The sequence below is a fragment of the Panthera onca genome, chromosome C1 (assembly GCF_046562875.1).
Source record: "Panthera onca isolate mPanOnc1 chromosome C1, mPanOnc1 haplotype 2, whole genome shotgun sequence".
Lineage (NCBI taxonomy): Eukaryota > Metazoa > Chordata > Mammalia > Carnivora > Felidae > Panthera > Panthera onca.
This window is the reverse complement of record NC_138346.1, coordinates 168175136-168195267: the sequence shown is the minus strand read 5'-3', so window position 1 is coordinate 168195267 and position 20132 is coordinate 168175136. Positions and strand designations below refer to the sequence as shown.

Genomic DNA, 20132 nt, shown 5'->3' with positions numbered 1-20132 from the left:
TGTAAGGCACCCAAAAGTTACATCACTGCACTCACCCATGTGGTAATTATTGATTACTGGGAACCAATTATGGGCCAGATGTTATTCTAGGGGCCAGGGGTATACATAGCAGTAAGCCAAACTGTGTTCCTGACCTCAGGGAGATTCCATGTTGAGAAGAATAAACAAACAGGAATATAGAACATCAATATAGTTATAGTTATAAAGAATAGTTCTTTAATATAGATAGAACTTTAATATATAGTTATTTAATATAGTTCTTTAATATAGAACTATATAACATAATATAGTTATAAAGAACAAAGTCAAGTGGAAAGACAGAATGCTGTGGGAGCTGGGACCCAGGAAGTGGTGGGGGAAAGTCAAACCTAGATGTGACTCCAGGGCTATGGTTCATCAACACTGTGCTGTAGCCACTCAACTTTACTAATGTCAAGCACACTGAAATCTTTAGCCTTTCTCTCGATGGAACAGAGGTAGTGTGAAATCTAGGGGTGCTGTTTCCACATAAGTGAGACACTCACTTTCTCTGAAGGGACTTTAGTTTAGTGGTTTCTGGATGGAGGGTTCTCACTGCAGCTGTTTTTCTTTCCCAGATAGGATTTATTTCTCTCCGGTAAGAACAGGACACCGTCAACCTCCACAAACTACTAAGGACCAACAAGAATCATCTCTGCCGGCAACGTGTGAAAAAGCAGAACAGAATCTGAAACTATTTTGATTGGCTGTGATTTTCTGTAAATATCACTGTACAACCACCTCAAGTAACTCATTCCTGAACCTCTGAGAGGTCAGATTCTAATGCAATACTTATTCTTGAAGTATGGTGTACTATTCCTTTGAATATATAAAGCTGGGAGGTTGAATAAAAAACGATCAATCTGAAAATGGCCAGTTTTCTGGCCAGAAACTAAAGCTGTGCAATGGAATGTAACTGGGACATAAAAATCACACGTGAAAGTATATCTTAAAGAAATAGAACACATCTATAAACACATATGGAGGCTGTTCACAACAACCTGTTACTGTAACAGTGACAGCCTAATAGGGGAAACTTAAGAAAAACAAAAAATGTCCAGAAAGAGGAGGCGAGTTTAATAAATGAGGGCTTGTCCTCTGGACAACAGCCTCATACTCACTTCCTACCTGAAATCTCTCCATAGGCATCTCCAAATGAGAATGCCTCATTCCCAACCCTTCTCCAACCTGCTCCTCCCTGCTCCTCCCTGCCTTCTCTACTTAGGGAACGACTCCATTATCTATCAAACAAGGCCCAAAACAGAAACCTCAAAATCACCTTTGATACTTCGGATTCTCTCCCCTTGCGCAGCCAACTGATCAGCAAATCCAATCAATTCTCCCTCCAGAATTAATTGTAGGTCCACCATTTTTCTCCAAACTCTACTGCCACCACCATTAAGCCAAACCAGCATCTTCTCTCACGTGGACCAACGTGGCACATGATCTGCTCCTCGCTGGCCCCACCAGTAACACTCCTTCCCATCACCCTCCTCTCCTCCAGCCACACTGACTCTCCTCTCAGCTCCCACCTGCCTCACAGTCTTCCCACATTCTGTTCCCTATCTATCAGATGCTTTCAACCAGGGAGATTTTGCCCCGTAGGGGAGATCTGGCAATGTCTGGAGACAGTTTTGATTGTCACAATTGGTGAGACGGCATCTAATGAGCGGAGGCCAGGAATGTGGGTAAATGTCATACAACGCACAGGGCAGTCCCTCAGAGCAAAAAACCATCCAGCCCAAAATGTCAGTAGTGCTATTGAAAAACTGCTCTAATGGAGAAGAAATATTTTCCCCTCTCCTTCCTTAGAACTGCAGACTCCTTCTTCTTCCAGATTCATAGAAGTGTCACCTCCTTAGAGACCTTCTCCCATCACACTATTTAAATCAGACTTTCCCAATCAAACCTCCTCCCTATATTCTCTATCACAAAAGCTTTCTCCTTCATAGCACTTCTGACCATTCTTATGTGTTCCATATGTATCATTTTACTTGTTTTCTGTTTGCCCAGCTTGATTTTGTATCTGCTGCTTGCAGAGACCACATCTGTCTTGTTCACCATAGTATCTGCAGTGCCTCAGCAAAGAGTACACAGGAGTAAATATTTGTTGAATGAATGAATGATTATGAAGCCATTAAAACAGCACAGATTTATATTTTTAACTGACATCTGAAGGATCATCAATAGAATGGACAAAAAAGCAGTTTACAAAAATTATAGGGTATTTTCAAAAAACTACACGGTACACAATATATACCTGCATGGTAACATCAGGAAGCAGATCACCAAAAACGCTGGTTATCTCTGGGGAATGCAATTCAGGGACTCTAACTTCTCTTCTGGCTTTTATCTAGTGTCTAATCTTCCCACCCCACTACCGCTGTGACTCAGAGCGGCCACCTCCTGCCTTCCCAAACGTTACTCTGACTGCTGAGATGTCCCCATTCACCCCACTGAACTACATCCTCCCTCACCTGCAGCTTCCCTCTGCTCTCTCCACGGGAGGCACTGCAGATGAGAAGTGAAATGATAGGAGGTAGGGGAAAAAGAAAGGAACAGGGAAGAAGCGATGCCTCGAAAATCCCCAAGTGGGACAACCAGCCCCTTGGGATGCCGAACTGCTGCCTCTTCCTTCCTCGTTCTGGGCAAGTCCTAGGGCAGCAAGGACAGCCATAAGACAGAGCAGAGCAGGAGAGGAGGCCATAAACATCCTAGCCACCAATGAGTCCAGCCACACCAGGCGGTCTGAACCTGTGATGCCTCAGCCATCCCAGGCCCTCCAGCTTCTCCCGGGCCCAGACTTCTCACCTGAGCAAACAGATACTCCAGGGAGCTGGCGTCAAGGAGAGGGGTTGCATCTGGAACTTTTTTTTTCTCGTAGCCATTTTTCTGCTTCTTCGGAGAATGTCGCCATACAGACTGCTCATTATCATTGGTCCCATGCCAGTTGGTGAAATAGAACCTAGAAGGCAGGAAGATAAGTGTCAATTTGGGGAAGGGGACATTCGAATGCATGGGAGAGGTGTCCTTGTTGTACCCAGAGTGCTCAATGCTGGAGGCTAAATTTCCCTGGAAAGGAAGCGTTTGCTTGCTTTTCCACTGTATAGCACGTCACTGGTTAGAAGGTCCTTTTTCTTTTCGCTCTTACAAGCACTCTGTGAACAGCATCCTGCCAGAACCTGTCAGTGACTCAAGGAGATAAAGTGACTTTCCACTACGTCTTCCTAAATAGGAAAACATGCTGACTAGGTGCAAGAGCTGGCCCAGCAACTCCCTTTACCTTTAATAATGCTATCCTGCCTTGAATCCAAGACCTATTTAATTGACATTTTAACATTTCTATTCAAGAAAATGTAGCTTCATTGTCTAATCAAGATGCACAGTTAATGTGGCAGTGCTTCCTATTTCCCAGACTGCTGTTATTTAATTGATGGCTTATCTTACAATGAATAGAGTTACAAATAGAAGAAATACATGAGCACTACTTACAAGCGGCAGCTTGCAGTGCTGTGAATAAAATTAATAAGCACTTCATGCCATTTAATCCTTACAGCAACTGCTCAAGGTAGGTTTCACTGTTCCTATTTTACAGCCAAGGAAAACAGAGGTTCCAAAAGGTGAGGTGAACTGACCCCAAGCCACTTCTCTTAACTACTACATGCCTCTGCCACCTGTAGGGGAAATGCAGTGAGTTCTTGAGTGTGTGAAAGTGACTGAGCCAAGCTGGCGCAGGCCATCTATAGGTTACAGATTCAACTGGTACCTGGGTCTTTCTCCCTTGACATGCCTGTGTGCTGGCAAAACCACCGTGGCATAAAGAAGCAACAAATAAAATTTCCTCCCAAAAAAGTGCTGCCACTAAACTCAGACATCTGTCACTGAGCTGTATTTGCAACGCCTACACATGGCAGGCCCTTTTGCCAGGCTGGGATTCAAAGGGCCTGGTCTCCATACTCTTGTGAGTTCCTTGTCTATATGTCTACATGGCAACCAGTCAAATCCAACAATAACAATAAAGAAACATACAAGGGGCATGTCTCATAAGCGGGACTAGAATGTGACTTTCATGGAGGCCAGTTTTTCCTTCCTTCATAAAAAAAATATTAAAAGTTGTATTTTACAACCACATTGATATAAAGATAAATATAATCCAGCTTGGATTTCTTTTTCTGGTTTTAATGAAATTAAAACACTTTTCTGAGTCTTTAAAAATATTATGAGCCCTAGGCACTGTGCCCAATAGATAAGATGTCCCTGGACATAAGGGAGTCTTTGATGAGGTGCCAAACAAGGGAAAAACCATCCTCTACTGCCAGGGGAAGGGAGAAAGGGTTGGGAAGGGAAGTTGGGGCCAGAATAAATAAATCCCAAGCTTTAGAGCCTGGACCAGACACAGCAGGCAGAGGAGATGGCAAGGCAAGATCACGTGAGACAGGATGCCCCGGAAGAAAGCCCAATGGAAGATGGACTGAAATGACAGAGACCAAATCAGATGCCTATGGCAATAGTCTGGACAACGCTATGAGCTCTGTGAAGGCAGATGCCTCAGTGGTCTTGCTCAGCACTGAATCTCCGGGCAAATAACAGTTGCTTAACACATCATTGTCAGATGAATAAACAAGAAATGAATGAACAAATTCAGGGAGTAGCAATTAACATGGTGAGGGAAGGATGGATACAGAAGTTAGTATAAAAGTAAAATCAGTATTTTAGAACTTTCAGGGATTCTATACACCTCATCTTCCCTATGACTTATGAAAGTGACTGAGAATTTGACTGTGGGTTTTGGTAGCTCTCACTCACACACAGAAAGAACACATATCCAGGAGCCCACATGCAGCATAAACCACAGCTGTGGGATTGTCCTCTCACTCTCCTATGTGAGAGGGGATCAGGTGCCCACAGCTATCTGCTGATGAAGAGGCTGGCACTTCTATCCCTAGACTGAAGAATCTACTTTTCAAGGACAGACGGAGCACAGGATGGGAGGACTCAGCCAGGATCAGCGATCCAAGATAGGCAGGAAGTTAAGGGTGAACTGGCTCTACCAACTGAGCAAATACAGGAAAATCTGACATTGGGGCAGAAAAAAAATTGACAAGGACACAGCCAACTCCTCTGGCTACTGAGTCAAGTCCAAAATGGAGAGTTCTCATCATTCACACAATAACCAGATATCTACTAGAAGTTTTCGGGATCTGTCTAGAAGGAGACAGGTGAAAAGGCAACGAACAGGACAATGAAGACAGTAACTAAGGGCTTGCGAACACTTACCCTGTGCCAGGTACTCTTTATACAAACAAACAAAGCAGGGCTCTCCCCGAAGGGCAGGCCGACAGGTACATTCCTTTTGGTAGTGGAGGAAGGTGGTGAGAAGATGAGAATTATGTGCAACATGGAAGGGTACCTGGGAAAAGTAAGAGTCTCTAGGATGCAGGAGGTTGTTTGAAAGAGAAGCAATGAAGACAGATTTTCCCTGAACCGGTCCAAGGCATGGTCCTCTTCTGCCACATCCCACTGAGTCTCTATGAGAAAGAGTCCTTGGACCTGGTAAATCAAGGGCCCAACATACTCCCTTTGGGCAAAACACAATCTCCAGTCGGGTCTGAACAAAAACATTCTTCCAGGCTGTTATCTGAGCCCTGTGAGACCAGCTTCAGTTTGGAAATCTTTTGGCAAGATGTTCAGACAAGATAAGGCTGAGGAGATCAAACTAACTTGCTCCATCACTTCCGTAAAGGTTGAAAGGAGCCTAAAACAAGGCTGGATCTCTAGAAATTGCCCATAGTCAAAGGCTGACAGCTTTCTATTTAATAAGATGACAAAACAAAAAACAAAAGCCTTTAAATCAGTGACTACCAAAATCAACACCTTCCTAATTTTACCCTAATAAGACAAAACTAGAAGGTACACTGAAGACAGACACTCTATGTTTTTAAAATTCAAGTATAATTAACATACAGTGTTCTGTTAGTTTCAGGTGTACAATGATTCAACAATTCTGTAACATTCCTAGAAGAAAATACAGGCAGTAACCTCTTTGACATCGGCCACAGAAACCCTTTTCTCCTTTAGCAAGGCAAACAAAAACAAATTTAACTATTGAGACTACACCAAAATAAAAGGTGTACACAGGGAAGGAAAACCCTCAACAGAACAAAAAGACAACCTACTAAATGGGAGAAGATAATTGCAAATGATATATCCAATAAGGGATTAAGATCCAAAATAAAGAATTTACACAAATAACCAAAAAACAAATAACTCAATTAAAAACTGGGCAGAAGACATGAAAAGACATTTTTCCAAGAAGAAATACAGATGGCCGACAGACACATGGAAAGATGCTCTACGTTCCTTTTTAAAATTAATCATCAAGATGTTCATCAAACTGGGGCCACACACAAATTCCTAGGATTGGAACATGCTAATGGAAAAAAATAAAGAATGGCATAAATAAATATAGTATGATAGCTGTGTAGATTCTTTTCAGAATGGCATGGAGGAATGACAGAGGAAGGAAGAGGGAGGGGGAGAGAGGTAGACAGACCTATCAAGGAGATACGACTTCCTTGCAAGTCTTTGAGAAAATTATATTACAGATGACTGCATATTCTAAGTTTATGTTTAGATATTATACACAAGGAATTCTCCTTAGGTTTCTACAGAACTCTACTAACAGATAGTGAAATTCATTTGAATGAAAAAGGAAATATTCTTTTTCATAAAAAAGAATATGCTTATCTTATACTAAGACACATTATAAAATAATAACCATTAAAAATCATGATCCAAAAACAGAATCTCATAATTGAAGCAGAGTGTTTCCCAAAATAGAGCTGGGATTCCACTGAAATAGTCGCCAACATTTGTTTTCATATGACACCTTCTACAGTGGTGAGATTAGGAGGTTTCAAAGTTTTTGTAGTTTGTTGTAATGCAAATGTTTTAGCTTAGGGTGGGATCTTTCCTTCCAAGTTCAAAGGGCCTGTGGTAACAAAGCAATATCCTGTTGAAGCTCGATGTCAGGTACAAAGTCAAGGTGCCAAAAATGAAGTAGTTGTGCACTTCCTGGCAGCTAACAGAACAGGGAGGAGGCAAAGACAGCCCCTAATAGTGAGGTATTGGCACAATCCACAAAGACGAGTGCCTCAAGGAGGGTTCTGGGGCGGACAAGAGGATTCACTAGGTGTGTGACTTTGTGTAACTCACTTCTCCACTGTGGACATCAGTTCGCCCCTAAACAATTAACAATACTTGAACTAGGTAAATTCAGGTCTTATCCAAGTCCCAAGTTCTACCATTCCAAATTCTGAGCCAAGTAGACAAACCTAGAGGGAAAGAACTAGAATTCGGTGACATGCCCCCTTCCTAGACTGTCGGCTGCAAATAACACGTTTCAATGCTGGTTCACACAGACAACCCCCAGGCCACAGAAAGCAAGATTACACTTTGAAAAACAATCCAAATATAGTCAGAAGGCTCAGCTGGGTGGGGTGAATGTCTCCCTAAATCTGGGGCGAGAAATCTCACATGGTACACACCTCTCCTCTTAAGGTGAGACCTTGGGTGAGTACAAAAAGAAAAAAACAGTCAGCCCTAGAATGATTATCAAAGAAAGCAGATCTGGTTCAACTGCTGCTGAGAAAAACACCCAGACCATTCTAGAATGTTAGCAACTCCACCAACTTCCCGAAGGAAGCAGCATCTAAGCTACCATGGAGAGGCTCTGAGATCCCTGAGGGTGTTTCCAGCAGGTCCCTACGTTCCATCAGCAACTGCCGGTTTCATCACATCTATGTAAGTCAGGATCCTTTTCAAAAAGTATTCACCCTGTTTATAAGCTCCTTTGCTAAAAGCACACTCAGTTGTGCTTAACTAGTATCTAACAAACATTTTCAATTCTAGGTAACAGCGCAAAAATGTTTATCAACTCAAGACACTACAGTGAAGTAGTGACTGCCTATGACACCTTGGGAGACTATGTGACATTTAAGGAAGTCTACAATACAAGAGAAAAGGCAATACCCATCAGAAGAAAAATGAGAGTCCCACCCACTAGGCAAAAATTCTCAGGGAGTCAATCAAAACATCTACCCCTTGAGAGCAACAGCAACCTGAAATTTATAGGGAACCACTTCAGGCGGTGCTTCTCAAACTCTTTAGCTGCAACTCTTAAGAAGAAATATTTTATTGTATCATGAGCTGGTATATACACTTGCATATCTCAAACAGAAGTTTTAAAACAATATTCTTGGGATATGTATATATGCTGATATTACTTATTCTTGCCTGTTTCTTTTTTCAAAAACATTCTGGTCACAACTCATGAAATTAAACTCATAACCATGACTCATCACTTGAAAAACTCTGCCATAGTACACTAATTCTTTTCAAAATACCCTCTGCATCATAATGATTTCTTTTCTACAATGTGGCAAAGTGATCAAATTCATCTTGAATTGCATTCCAAATACTGAAGAAGTCCTTTCTCATACCAAGCAAATATAAAACTTACCAATTACAAAATGACTACAAATCTTCTTAGTAAGTGACTCAGGCCTCCAAGCTAACTGTCATCCTCCCCCTGCAAGAGGAAGCCAAGCAGGCACCCATACCTCATCCGGTAGTGGAGCCGGAGTGATGTCTTGTCGTCAACTGTGATCGTGCGATTCGGAGCGTACCAAAGCTTGGTGTTCTCATCATACAGGGCAAAAAGGTTGTGACACAGAGGAGAGATACCTGGGGAAAAAGTAAAACACGTATCAGAAAATTAAAGATAGATACATTAGGCCATCTGCTTCCAAAGCATGATATACACAAAGACAAGAAATTCTCTTATCCAAAGAATCTAGGTCACATTTTGTATCCTCTTAGGGTAAATATGACTTCCAACCATATTCAGTCAGGCAGTTTTAATCATGATAATTAACAACTATGGCTCCCCAGGAATATATACTATAGCTCCTGACAAACCAGATTAAAAACATTTTACAACAAAAGTCTAACAATGTTTCTCATCACGGTGTCTATGACAGTCTTAACAAATCCTACTTAAAAGAAAAAATACGTGAGCTGAGAGGTTCCCAGATCCCACCTGAAGCGCACCTTGCTAATCATAGTCAGAAACATCCTTGGAGTTCGGGAAACCCCCAATCCGTCTCCTACAGAAAATGTTTAAACAATTCTAACACTGTGATTATGTATTATATGCAAAGGCGTTCCTGGCAGTAGCACACAAAATCATGTGTTGGAATAAATAACCAAAGTGATTTTTGTCAATGATAAAAATCTGTTACCATTAATAGATACACCCTGTAAGTACTCTGTATAGTTATCATATTTTTTATTAGTAGCCAACTCACAAGAAGATATATGCTTAACAAAAGTAGTCCAATAGTGCTCCCTTGTCTCCCTGCCCCACCAACTGCCTCCTTTGACACAAGAAGAACTAGAGAGATAAAGGAGGTTATAAAGCCAGGAAAGCACCTTTCCATTCACTTCTGAGCCCATAATTAAAATTACACAGACCTGTAATCTAAAAGCATGGGGGAAGCAGAGAAGGTGATTGCAAATAATTACTACTGATACTTTCATCTGTGACCAGGCCTCAAACTAAGATACAGGCAACCTAACCAAAAAATATATGAAAATATGAGGTAATAGGAGTTTCCCAAATCAGATATCTGGAGCACAACTGACACTGACAGGGATCTTCCCAGGCTCGGCCCGTCCAGGCACGAACTCTCTCCAATGCACACACCGAGTGAAAAAGAGACAGATGCCTCGGCATGCTGACATCTCGCTGAACTCCTTGATTCCTGCCTCTCAAGATATCTGGGGTAACCCCTCCAGAGGTTATTCCTCCTTGTAACAGAGAAGAGGGAGTAAACTTCAAAGGGCATCATCTCTTGGGAACAAGAGCAAATGAGTTTTAGATCCAGTACTGTTAGGACTATGTTTTGGGTATACTATATAGTTTTCCATCCGTGAATTGGCCTTTGTGGGCTGGCCTGGAAGCCTAGACTTTCTTTATACATACTCATACTTGAATGGGCACTGACACATACATAGTGAAGCATAACTTATTTGTGATCATGAATCTGTGTGTATTCTATCACAGGTCTGATTCTAAAATTTTAGTACTTAAAACAGGAAGATCAAAGATAAAAGATCAAAGCTTTTTATACAAAAGTACAGAATAATGGTAACAACAACACTAACATTTACTGAGGGTTAAGTGTCAGGCATCAGGCTGACACGCTCTACATTTATTATCTTTTCATCCTAACACTTAATGACGTAATTAATATTTTTGCCATTTTACAGGTGAAGAAACTGTGGCCTCCCGCGATTTAGTCTGATTCAGGGCTACTCAGTAAAAGTCAGAGTTAAGATTCAAACCAAGATAGAGCTACTGAGGAGGTGAAAGAATGAGAGCTGAAAGAACAAAAATGGACCATACACTTTTGGACAACAGGGAAGAAAACCATACTGCCTCCCAATATCACTTACTATAATAATAATGAGAGTTCTAATAATATGTGGCATTCTGTATTCATGTACTTTTAAAATTAATAAATGTTTGCAACATTCCCCTGAGTCAGTTATAAAAGAGCTCCCTCATTCTCTACAGACTGGGCTTAGAAACTGCTGCCCCACACTGCCTGGCCCTGAGCCCAGAGCTACAGCAGACTCAGTGGCTGCGTCTGCCTGTGGGCTCAGGCTCTCTCCTCGTCTCCTTTAGCAGCAGCCCCTTGATCTCTCATTAACTGCAGCCCAACAATTCTGTACAAATATGATGGTAAGAAACTGGGTCAACAGAAGAAACGCTATAAAAACCAAACCTCAAGGGAAAGGAGAAAAAACACAACACCTTAAAAAAATACTTTAGAAGCATCAATTTACATCTAGCTGTTTTGCTAATTACAAATACTTTTAAAGCTAATGTCTAAAGATGCTTCCTTTTATACTTTGCTATCTAGTCAAAATAACTTTAGAATATAATATAAGGGCATGAACCTCATAATCTATACAGCTCAGCCAATTTTATTCCCTGTAGCACCAACTTCTCCCCTTTTATTGGAACTCTGGTATTTAAAGCATTGGAAACAGAAAGATATATATCAGAAAGAAAAAGGGGTTTCTAGACAAGCTGTTATCACAAACTAGGTAGGTAACTCTTGAAATGTTCATACTATCCCAATAGAGTTGTCCTGAGGGCTAAAGATGATATAAATTAAGCATGGATCACATCGTCTGCCATTACAGTTAATCATCATGAGTTGTTTAAAAAAAACCAAAAAAAACCCACAGCTTTATTGAGATGTAATTTACATATCATAAAGTCTACCCATTTTAAGTGTACAATTAATGAATTTTAGTATACTTACATTGATACAATTGCTGCCACAACCCCAGTGGATTAGATCTTTAAGTTTCTATAATTTAACTTTACTTGTCATTTAAAAGTAGGTAGACAAAAACTGTCACTGACCCCAAGGTTTAAATGAGATTCATTTTGTTACTCAGTTTGGTTTCTCACCTTCTCCTATTTGGCAACAGGCTAACTCAAGAAAGACAGGCTCACTTGCAAAAAAAAAAAAAGAAAGAAAAAGACCATGTTGTTCACAGCCTCACTGCCCTTTTTACAACCTGGCAGTCTGACCAAGCCACAAAGTGACACTCGAGTTCTCACTTCAAGTCAGCATCACAAAGGGGAAGCAGGTTACAGCGGCCAAAGGATGGATTCCACTCTTCTGAAGAAGTTTTGAACAGACTTTCACATCTTGAGAGATGCCCCTTATTGAATAGCTTGCAACTTTGTGCCAGATGTTTTTACTCATTTAGTGCTGATAGTATTCCAATTTTCCAGATTGTAGGGGAAATAAAAACTGCGCCTCCACAGAAGGCAAAAGCCTCATTCCTTGGGACCCCAAGCTCATTAGTGACAGAGCAGGAATAAGTCACTTTACCATGAAGACAGTGAAAAGTAACACCCTCAGAATTCAAACCACTGGCCCAAGGTGAAACGCACGTGAGCAGCAGAGGCAGGCCAGAGCCCACGCGTGCCCACACAGAGCAGAGCTGCGAGGCTCAGGGACACCACACACGACCGGGCCAGCAGGCAGCAGCCCGTACTCACAGCATTCCTGCGCCGCCTTGATGCACAGCTCCTCTGCCGTGTACTCCCCGCTGCCCAGCTGGAGCGGCTCCCTATCGGACAGATAGAAGAGCACTTCCACTCCTGGTTCGGGGGCCTCCAGATTCACCTCCGTCTTCTTGGAGCTCCTCATTTTAGCACAGAAAGCCATGGCATTGCAGTCCTCTTTTATATTTAGATACTGTAGTGGAAGGAAAGCGAGACCACGTGGTCATTCTATGTGCTAGAAGGTCAAGTGGTAAAAGAGAATGCTGGGAAGGTAAGTAAGCATAAATACCTCTCAAGCAGGTAATTTCCTACTGCCCCTTCCCTCTCGGAAAATCAAATGCATCCGAACTTACGAGAGGTCAAACTATCCATTATAGTTATGAGGATAATCAATTATACACTCTAATTCATTATGACCAGACCATATTCTCAAAAATCAGAATAATTTTAGACATGGCCTAGATTTATTTTCTCTATCTGCACACAAGTTGTAGTTGAAAAACGTGGCTCGTTCTGGAAGCGCTCACGTTAATGTTACTCATGCTGCCACCTCTACTGGAATCATCTCACTTCTGAGCCCACCTAGGGCACGAATCACATTGTCTTTTAACTTTGTCTATCTCCCACTAAACTGCAAGCTCAGGGAGGGCATGAACCGCGTCTTATCTATCTTCCTGTCTCCAGAGCCTAGCCCAGGGCTGGCTCACAGATAGTACACACCAAGTGACCACCAATTCATGTTCATGAGCCATATGGAAGGGTCTCGAAAATTACTGAACGGGGCCAAGTCCTCATCACTCCACTGGCAGGCAGGCAGATGGGCAGCACTGTGTGGCAGCAGAATGAGGGCTGGAAGCCTTGCTCTGAAGAGGCCAGAACCTGCTGGTGAGAAACTTGCAAAAGTCCTTCACCTGAGCCTCTAAAGGCAGGGCAACTAGGATCAAAGAGCCAGCCCCAGCAACTTAGCTTAGACAAGGCCAGGAAGGAAAAGGAACATCTTTCTTCCCCTCACTCCAACACCAGTGGCCTACAAACTAATTTCCCTGACACCAGGTTCCTAATTTCCTACTGCCTGCCAAGCCAACCTTCACTTAGCCCTCAAAGTAGTATCTCTGTAACACCTATCAGGTCCTCCAAAAGCCCCCATTAGTCTATAAGAGCAGTCTCAAACTCCTCACAGAGGTCCTCCATCAGCTGCCAGCTAGCCTCTCTGCCTCATCTTCCATCACTCCTAGCCTCTTACTTCATGCCTGAAACCGACAAAGTTGCCATTGTTCTGGTTACTCCTACTGCCCCCCCCCCCCCGCCCCACCCCATTCTGCTTTTCTCACCTTCCTGCCTTTGGTCATACTCATTTCTCTATCAGGAATACCTTCCCACCTCATCTTTTCATGAAAAACTGTAATTTTCTTTAGAACTCGGCTTGGACATCACCTCCTCCAGGAAATGCCTATGAACTTCCATCCCATCCCCTAAGTTAGATGCCCTCTCCCAAACTCACCTCACTGCACTAACCACACTGGATTATGACCATCTTATTCATGTGTCTGTCTTTCTCTCTCTCAATGGTTTATGCTGGGCGTTCCTTAAGGGTAAGGACTGTGTCATTCATCTTTTTCCCGAGTACCTAGCACAGAGCCTTACATTTAAAGGGTGCTTGCAGAATGGCCCAAGGAAGCTCCTCAAAACAAGTCACATAGCTCTCTTCACCAGATTCATGAGCTCGTTTATTAGCCACCCTGGTAAAGGTGAGATACTTATAGGAGAGACATGAACCAGATAGGCCTCAATGCTACAAACTAAGAGGCACTCAATTTTACTTGTTTCACCTCCAAAATAAATCTGAAAACCAGATCAGGCTGAAAGACTAAGTTCATAACTTACCTTAAGGGTTCAGATCAACTGTCAAGCAAGAAAGTTTTTTTAAGTTTGTTTCTATATTTTGAGAGAGAGAGTGAGTAGGGGAGGGGGAGAAGGAGAGAAAATCTCTTTGTGCTATCAGTGCAGAGCCTGATGTGGGGCTCGAACTCACAAACCGCGAGATCATAATCTGAGCTGAAATTAAGAGTTGAATGCTTAACTGACTGAACCACCCAGGCTCCCTGAGCAAGAAAGGTTTAAAACCCAACACTGAGCATCCAACTCCACCCTACAATGAGAAACAGAAACAGACAACAAATAAGCTGCAGTCTGCTTTATAATGTAAGATACACCTTTGTCCTTGAGGCCTTATACAGGCATGGCATGGGAAGAATTGAGAGATGGTGTTACACGCTTTCACTCTAAGGAAATAATCAGGCAAGTATACGTGATTATATACGTATACGGTGGGACACCATTTATAATAGGAAAAAAATACAAGTGACAATAGAAGGCTAACGAAATAAGAAATATCAACACAAAAGAATACTATGCAGCTGTTAAAAAGATGACATAAAGCTATGTGAATCAACACTGAAAAATATATATGACATATTACAAAGTGAAAAAAGGCATAATATGTATATCATGACCCTTTTGATCATGCCTATGTGCACAATCTGGAAAAACATGTGATAAACTGCTAAAGTGGTGAATATCCAGGAAGGACTATAAGGGAGCTTTATCTTTTACTCTGGACTTCCTATACTTTTATACTCTTGAGATTTATTTTTAAACCAGCACATTCAACATTTGGAAATGAAAAAAAAAAATTAAACTACCAATACTGAAAAATGAAAGGATAGAAGTACAGGTTATCCTTACAAGTTCAAGATCAGTTTCATTATTCTTTTTAAAAGCTATTTTCCTTTTGGTCCTTTTTTAAAGATATGCAAAGGTACATACCTGCATTTATTCGGCTGTCCAATGTCCTCCAAAAGCTGACTGGATTTTCTTCTCTACTTTCCAAAGTCCGTTCAGAGCTGGGATAGAGACAAGGATAAATAAATAAATCAGCTGCAGATGTAATTGCATCAGAGAATAAGAGGACATTCTTATTAAGGAAGCAGCCCAAACCATAAGTGGATAGGAAAAAGCATTTGGGAGGAAGAAGGGAAAAAAATTGATGAGGACACTGAGAGGACAGAGAGGCATCGTAGGGTATGAATATCAAAGAAGATATTATTTTTACCACTTCAACAGAGGAAGCCAGGGACTTTTGCTTCCTGGCATAGAGTGCCCGGTCCAATGCAAATGAAGACCATGTGCCTTTTCCGTCAACAACTTCTCCCCTGAGGCCGTGAACAATAGTTCAGGACCCCCAAACTTATGCACTTTTATTTCCCATTTCCATTTCCTTTAAGAATTACCCTCCTCCCAACCCGGTCTGCCCTTGGCCTCATTTAATGGTGATACATCATATGATATGGTGAAAGGGGGAGCACCGAGAAATAAATCCAGTGAAAAATGCTTTTAGTTCATCAAATGTTTTTTGAGCCATTCTTATTTGAAAACTTAGGTAGCAAAAAAGCCTCCTTCCAACCCCCTGACCTCACTTCACACTTACACTACATAAGAAAGCCAGTTTGATTCTCTAGAATTAAAGCACTGATCCTATCATCTTCATCACCAACCACCACCAACCGCCCAACACACACAGAGTTCTGCATTGTTTTAACAACTTTCCGGGTGCCTCTCACAAATTCTCTTTAATAGTAGAATCTAATTATTTTTGCAAATCAGGAGCAACCACCCTTAGTGGTGTGAAAGTGGTTTCCAAGTTAATATAGATCACTGTCTGTTTTCTGTTGGTCATTTAATACACTTTATCAGAATTCTACTTTCCCAAGCATTACACGGCAGAAGTAGAAAGGGAGTGGGGTGACAGAAATGAGGCTACAGGCTAGCATTCCCACAGGATCTTACAATCGAAGGGGGGATGGCACAAATGAAAACATACAAGCAATCTAAAACCAAAAGAGTATGGGGTGCCTGGGTGGCTCAGTCGGTTGAGCATCTGACTTCGGCTCAGGTCATGATCTCACAGTCTGTGAGGTCAAGCCCCACATCAGGCTCTGTGCTGACAGCTCAGAGCCTGGAGCCTCCTTCAGATTCTGTGTCTCCTTCTCTCTCTGCCCCTACCCCCCTCCACTCCCTGTCTGTCTCTGTCTCTCTCTCAAAAATAAACAAACATTAAAAAAAAATTCTTAAACCAGAAGAGTGTGTCACAATGTCACCTTCGGGAAGCCAGGCAGAGGATATAAGTATGAATTTTGATATGACAACTTTGACTTGGCTATTTTTTTTTAATTTTTTTTTTAATGTTTATTTATTTTTGAGACAGAGAGAGACAGAGCATGAACGGGGGAGGGGCAGAGAGAGAGAGGGAGACACAGAATTGGAAGCAGGCTCCAGGCTCTGGGCCATCAGCCCAGAGCCTGACGCGGGGCTCGAACTCACGGACCGCCAGATCGTGACCTGAGCTGAAGTCGGACACTCAACCGACTGAGCCACCCAGGCGCCCCTTGACTTGGCTATTCTGACATGGACAACTTAATCAAGATTCAAAGAAGAAACCATTATACTTTCAGCTTTTAAAAATCTAACGTAATCCATTGTTTTAATTATGAGAATAGATACCCCACCCCACATCAAAACAGCAATCCGCAATTAGCTACATGCTATAATGCCTTGCTTTGGCTCAGGAGCAGAGTTTCAAATGTCACATTTAGGAAATTCATTATTTCTGAGCAGTTCTTCATGCCTGAAACTGACCTACATCAGGAGGCCACAATAAAGAACTGGAGCAATATGGCCCCTGTTCACATGGAGCTTACAGTCTGTAGTGGAATCAAACAAAGATGCACATAAAGAGGGAATTATAAAGAGCTTAAAATGCCATGGCGGAAAAAGAGAGAGGTAAAATAAAAGGAATATCATCTAGCATGGGACTCAGGAGGGAATCAATACTGAGCTGAGATGTAATGGATATCTAGGGAGGTAGAGAGAAGGCAGTCTGGGTAAAGGACTGGCATATGCAAAGGCCTGGTAGAGGGAAGGAGCTAGTCTCATCTCTCCAGCTTCATAAATGGGGAAATCCCTCCAATATCCCTTTATACCTGGGCAAAGAACAGCCCTAGTTGGTTCATCAGCAGTATTTGCTAATAGCATGTGTGGGGCCTACCTGAGGTTTCCTGGAAGCATGCCATTATATGCTGCTGCCAAGGATGAATGAAAACCGATGGGCCCAGATGAGCCCTATGCTCTGGAGAATTAAGAAGCCTGCCCCAAAAGGAACATATTTTGAGCCTTTCAGATCAGGAAGAGACCTGTAGGTTCCAACAGACCCAATTTAACAAAGACTACAGCATAAAACCTTTCAGAATTCACAAAGGATTTTTAGGTGTACCATCAGATCACCTACTACTTGCATTCAGGAGTCACAGGGTTGCTCGGAGCCTCATGTAAGATTCGAGGGTCAGCCTAAAATTACTAACATTTTTCTAGGATTGGATTCTATGAAAACCCATAATAAAACAGAGTTTGGTTTTTCCAGTGTTCCTTCCCTACTGCAAGCCACACTATACTGAAGTCATAATACACCTAATTTTCAAACTGACCTCCCATATTATTGGATAGGACAATAAAATGGTATTGTGATGCTTAGCATAGAGATCAAACTCACAGGGAAAACAGAATCAGCAACAGAATTGCTAGACCATATGTATTTACTATGATATTTTTATATGCTGATTCAATAACAACAGAATCTCAAAAAACTGACATCCTAATGATAAAAATGTAAAAACACCCATAAAGCATTTAAAAGACAGGATAGGCACCGTTCTAAGCACTTAAATCTAGGACTGCTGATCCACTTTGTATGAAATGACATCTGTTCTCATTCAGGATGAGAAGAGTCTTTTGTTGGTACAGAGTCTGTGTAAAGGCTTCATTCAGGTAGCATTTCTTTCCATATAAACCAAACAAAATGCTATTTATTTATTTAATTCAAGTTAGTTTACAGTGTAGTCTTGGCTTCAGGAATAGAGCCCAGTGATTCATCTCTTACATATGCTCATCCCGAAAAGTGCCTTCCTTAATGCCCATCATCCATCTAGCCAACACCACTCCCCACCCTTAGCCCCCCTTTCAGCATCCCTCAGTTTGTTCTCTATTTATTTTAAGAACAGATAGGAAAAGAGCAAGGTCAAGTTTATAAATACTACAGATAATTCCAGGCAATCAATTCAAGTTTTTCGTTACAAATACAAAAAGAAAATCTTAAATGCTCGAAACCTGACTGGTAAGAATCGCGCAACACCCTTTCAAAAGAATATGATTCACTGGGTTCCATTCCCAATGCAAATGAACACAAAGAAGCTCAGAAAATGGGAAGAATAAAAGTGAATAATCAAAAGCTCTTTGAGGACAGCACTGAATTCTTCCATACTAATTTACTTACAAAATTTCAAGTTTTTGAATAAAAAAAAAAAAAAACTGCCTCTCTTTCTATGGTTAGAGGATTGCTTCTGTGGCTCGATCTTGTTAGATGCTACTTTACATTAAAAAAAGGGAGGGGGGATATTTTGTAGAATCTCACAGTTCTTTAGTTTATAAAAGTCTGATCCAAGTATAGCTGATGCTTCCCGAACGAGGAAAATGTAACAAAACAAGAGACAACTTGCGAGTCTGAACAGGGCCTAGCTGCAATAGAGGCATATCATAACTATTTTCCAAGATGCAAACTCCTAGAAATCTATGTCTGAAGATGCTGAAATCCTCTTAAATTGTCAAGGACACCCTTTAAAGTACAAGTATCTGTATAAGGGAAGAATATACAATTAAACTTTGAATAGTGAAGAGACATAAAAATAGACCATGTTAAAATTCACAAGTATGATCAGAATATGACTGCTTCTGGCCAAAGGCCACTGCCAGATTTATATGATAAAAATAGACTGGATGATAGTTAAAATCAATGACAAGAGTCAGAATACAAAACTTTGGGTAGGTAGCTGGTTATTTTTACTAAAGAAACCATCACACACACACACACACACACACACACACACACACACACACACAGGGTTACTTATGTCCATCTTAAAGGAATCAAAGCTTTTGATTTCTGAAGTAGAAAATAAAAAATGTTGATAAGTTAAAGTATGAACCTAGAAAAACTGAGAAGAAAAATATGTAATTTAGAAGTATTTCCTGAAATCAGCTGCTTAAGAAATTTTAAGACTAAAGTTTCTAGACCTTAAACTATTTCAGCAGGCACCTGCCTTAAGTTGGGCAATGAAACCTAACATCACAATACAAGCTCCAGGAGGGCAAGGATCATTGTCCCGTAAGTGCTGATCACCAGCACATATTAGGTGCTATTAGTTAAATACAGTTGAATCTTGAACAGCACAAGGGTCAGGGGTCTAAACTCCCGTGCCATCAAAAATTAGTGTATAACTTTTGACTCCATCCAAATTACCAATAACACAAATAGTTAACACATATTTTCCACATTATACATATTACATACTGTATTTCTATAATAAAGTAAACTAAAGAAAAGAAAATGTTATCAAGAAAATCATAAGGGAGAGCAAATACATTTACAGCACTGGACTTTTTATTAAAAAAAGGAAGTGTATAAGTGGATCCATGCAATTCAAGCTCCTGTCGTTAAAGGGTCAACTGCAGTTGTTACATGAAATGAAGGTAACAAAGTAACAACATTACTGAATCCATACACAACTAGCAAGTGTGATCCTGAACAAATCATTTTAACTAACTCTGAGCCTAGTTTCCTCATCCGCTTAACCTTAGAGGAAACATCCCGCCTAACGAATCAGAAAAATTTTTGAAAAAGTCTTCATCAGGGGCGCCTGGGTGGCTCAGTCGGTTGAGCGTCCGACTTCAGCTCAGGTCACGATCTGGCGGTCCGTGAGTTCGAGCCCCGCGTTGGGCTCTGGGCTGATGGCTCGGAGCCTGGAGCCTGCTTCTGATTCTGTGTCTCCCTCTTTCTCTGCCCCTCCCCCAT

The 20132-nt window shown here is 41.4% G+C and overlaps 1 protein-coding gene across 3 annotated transcripts in view; it reads right to left on the bottom strand.

Moving 5' to 3' along the window:
- JAK1 (Janus kinase 1) overlaps positions 1 to 20132 on the bottom strand; it is a 243496-nt gene that overhangs the window by 34484 nt on the left and 188880 nt on the right. For all 3 annotated transcript variants that reach the window (XM_060623878.2, XM_078451821.1, XM_060623877.2), the window contains 4 exons: positions 14999 to 15075; positions 12167 to 12365; positions 8640 to 8763; positions 2830 to 2983 (listed from right to left, as the gene is read on the bottom strand). In XM_060623878.2, coding sequence (XP_060479861.1) covers positions 2830 to 2983; positions 8640 to 8763; positions 12167 to 12365; positions 14999 to 15004 — 483 coding nt within the window. In that variant the 5' untranslated portion in view covers positions 15005 to 15075. The remainder of the gene's footprint in view (positions 1 to 2829; positions 2984 to 8639; positions 8764 to 12166; positions 12366 to 14998; positions 15076 to 20132) is intronic.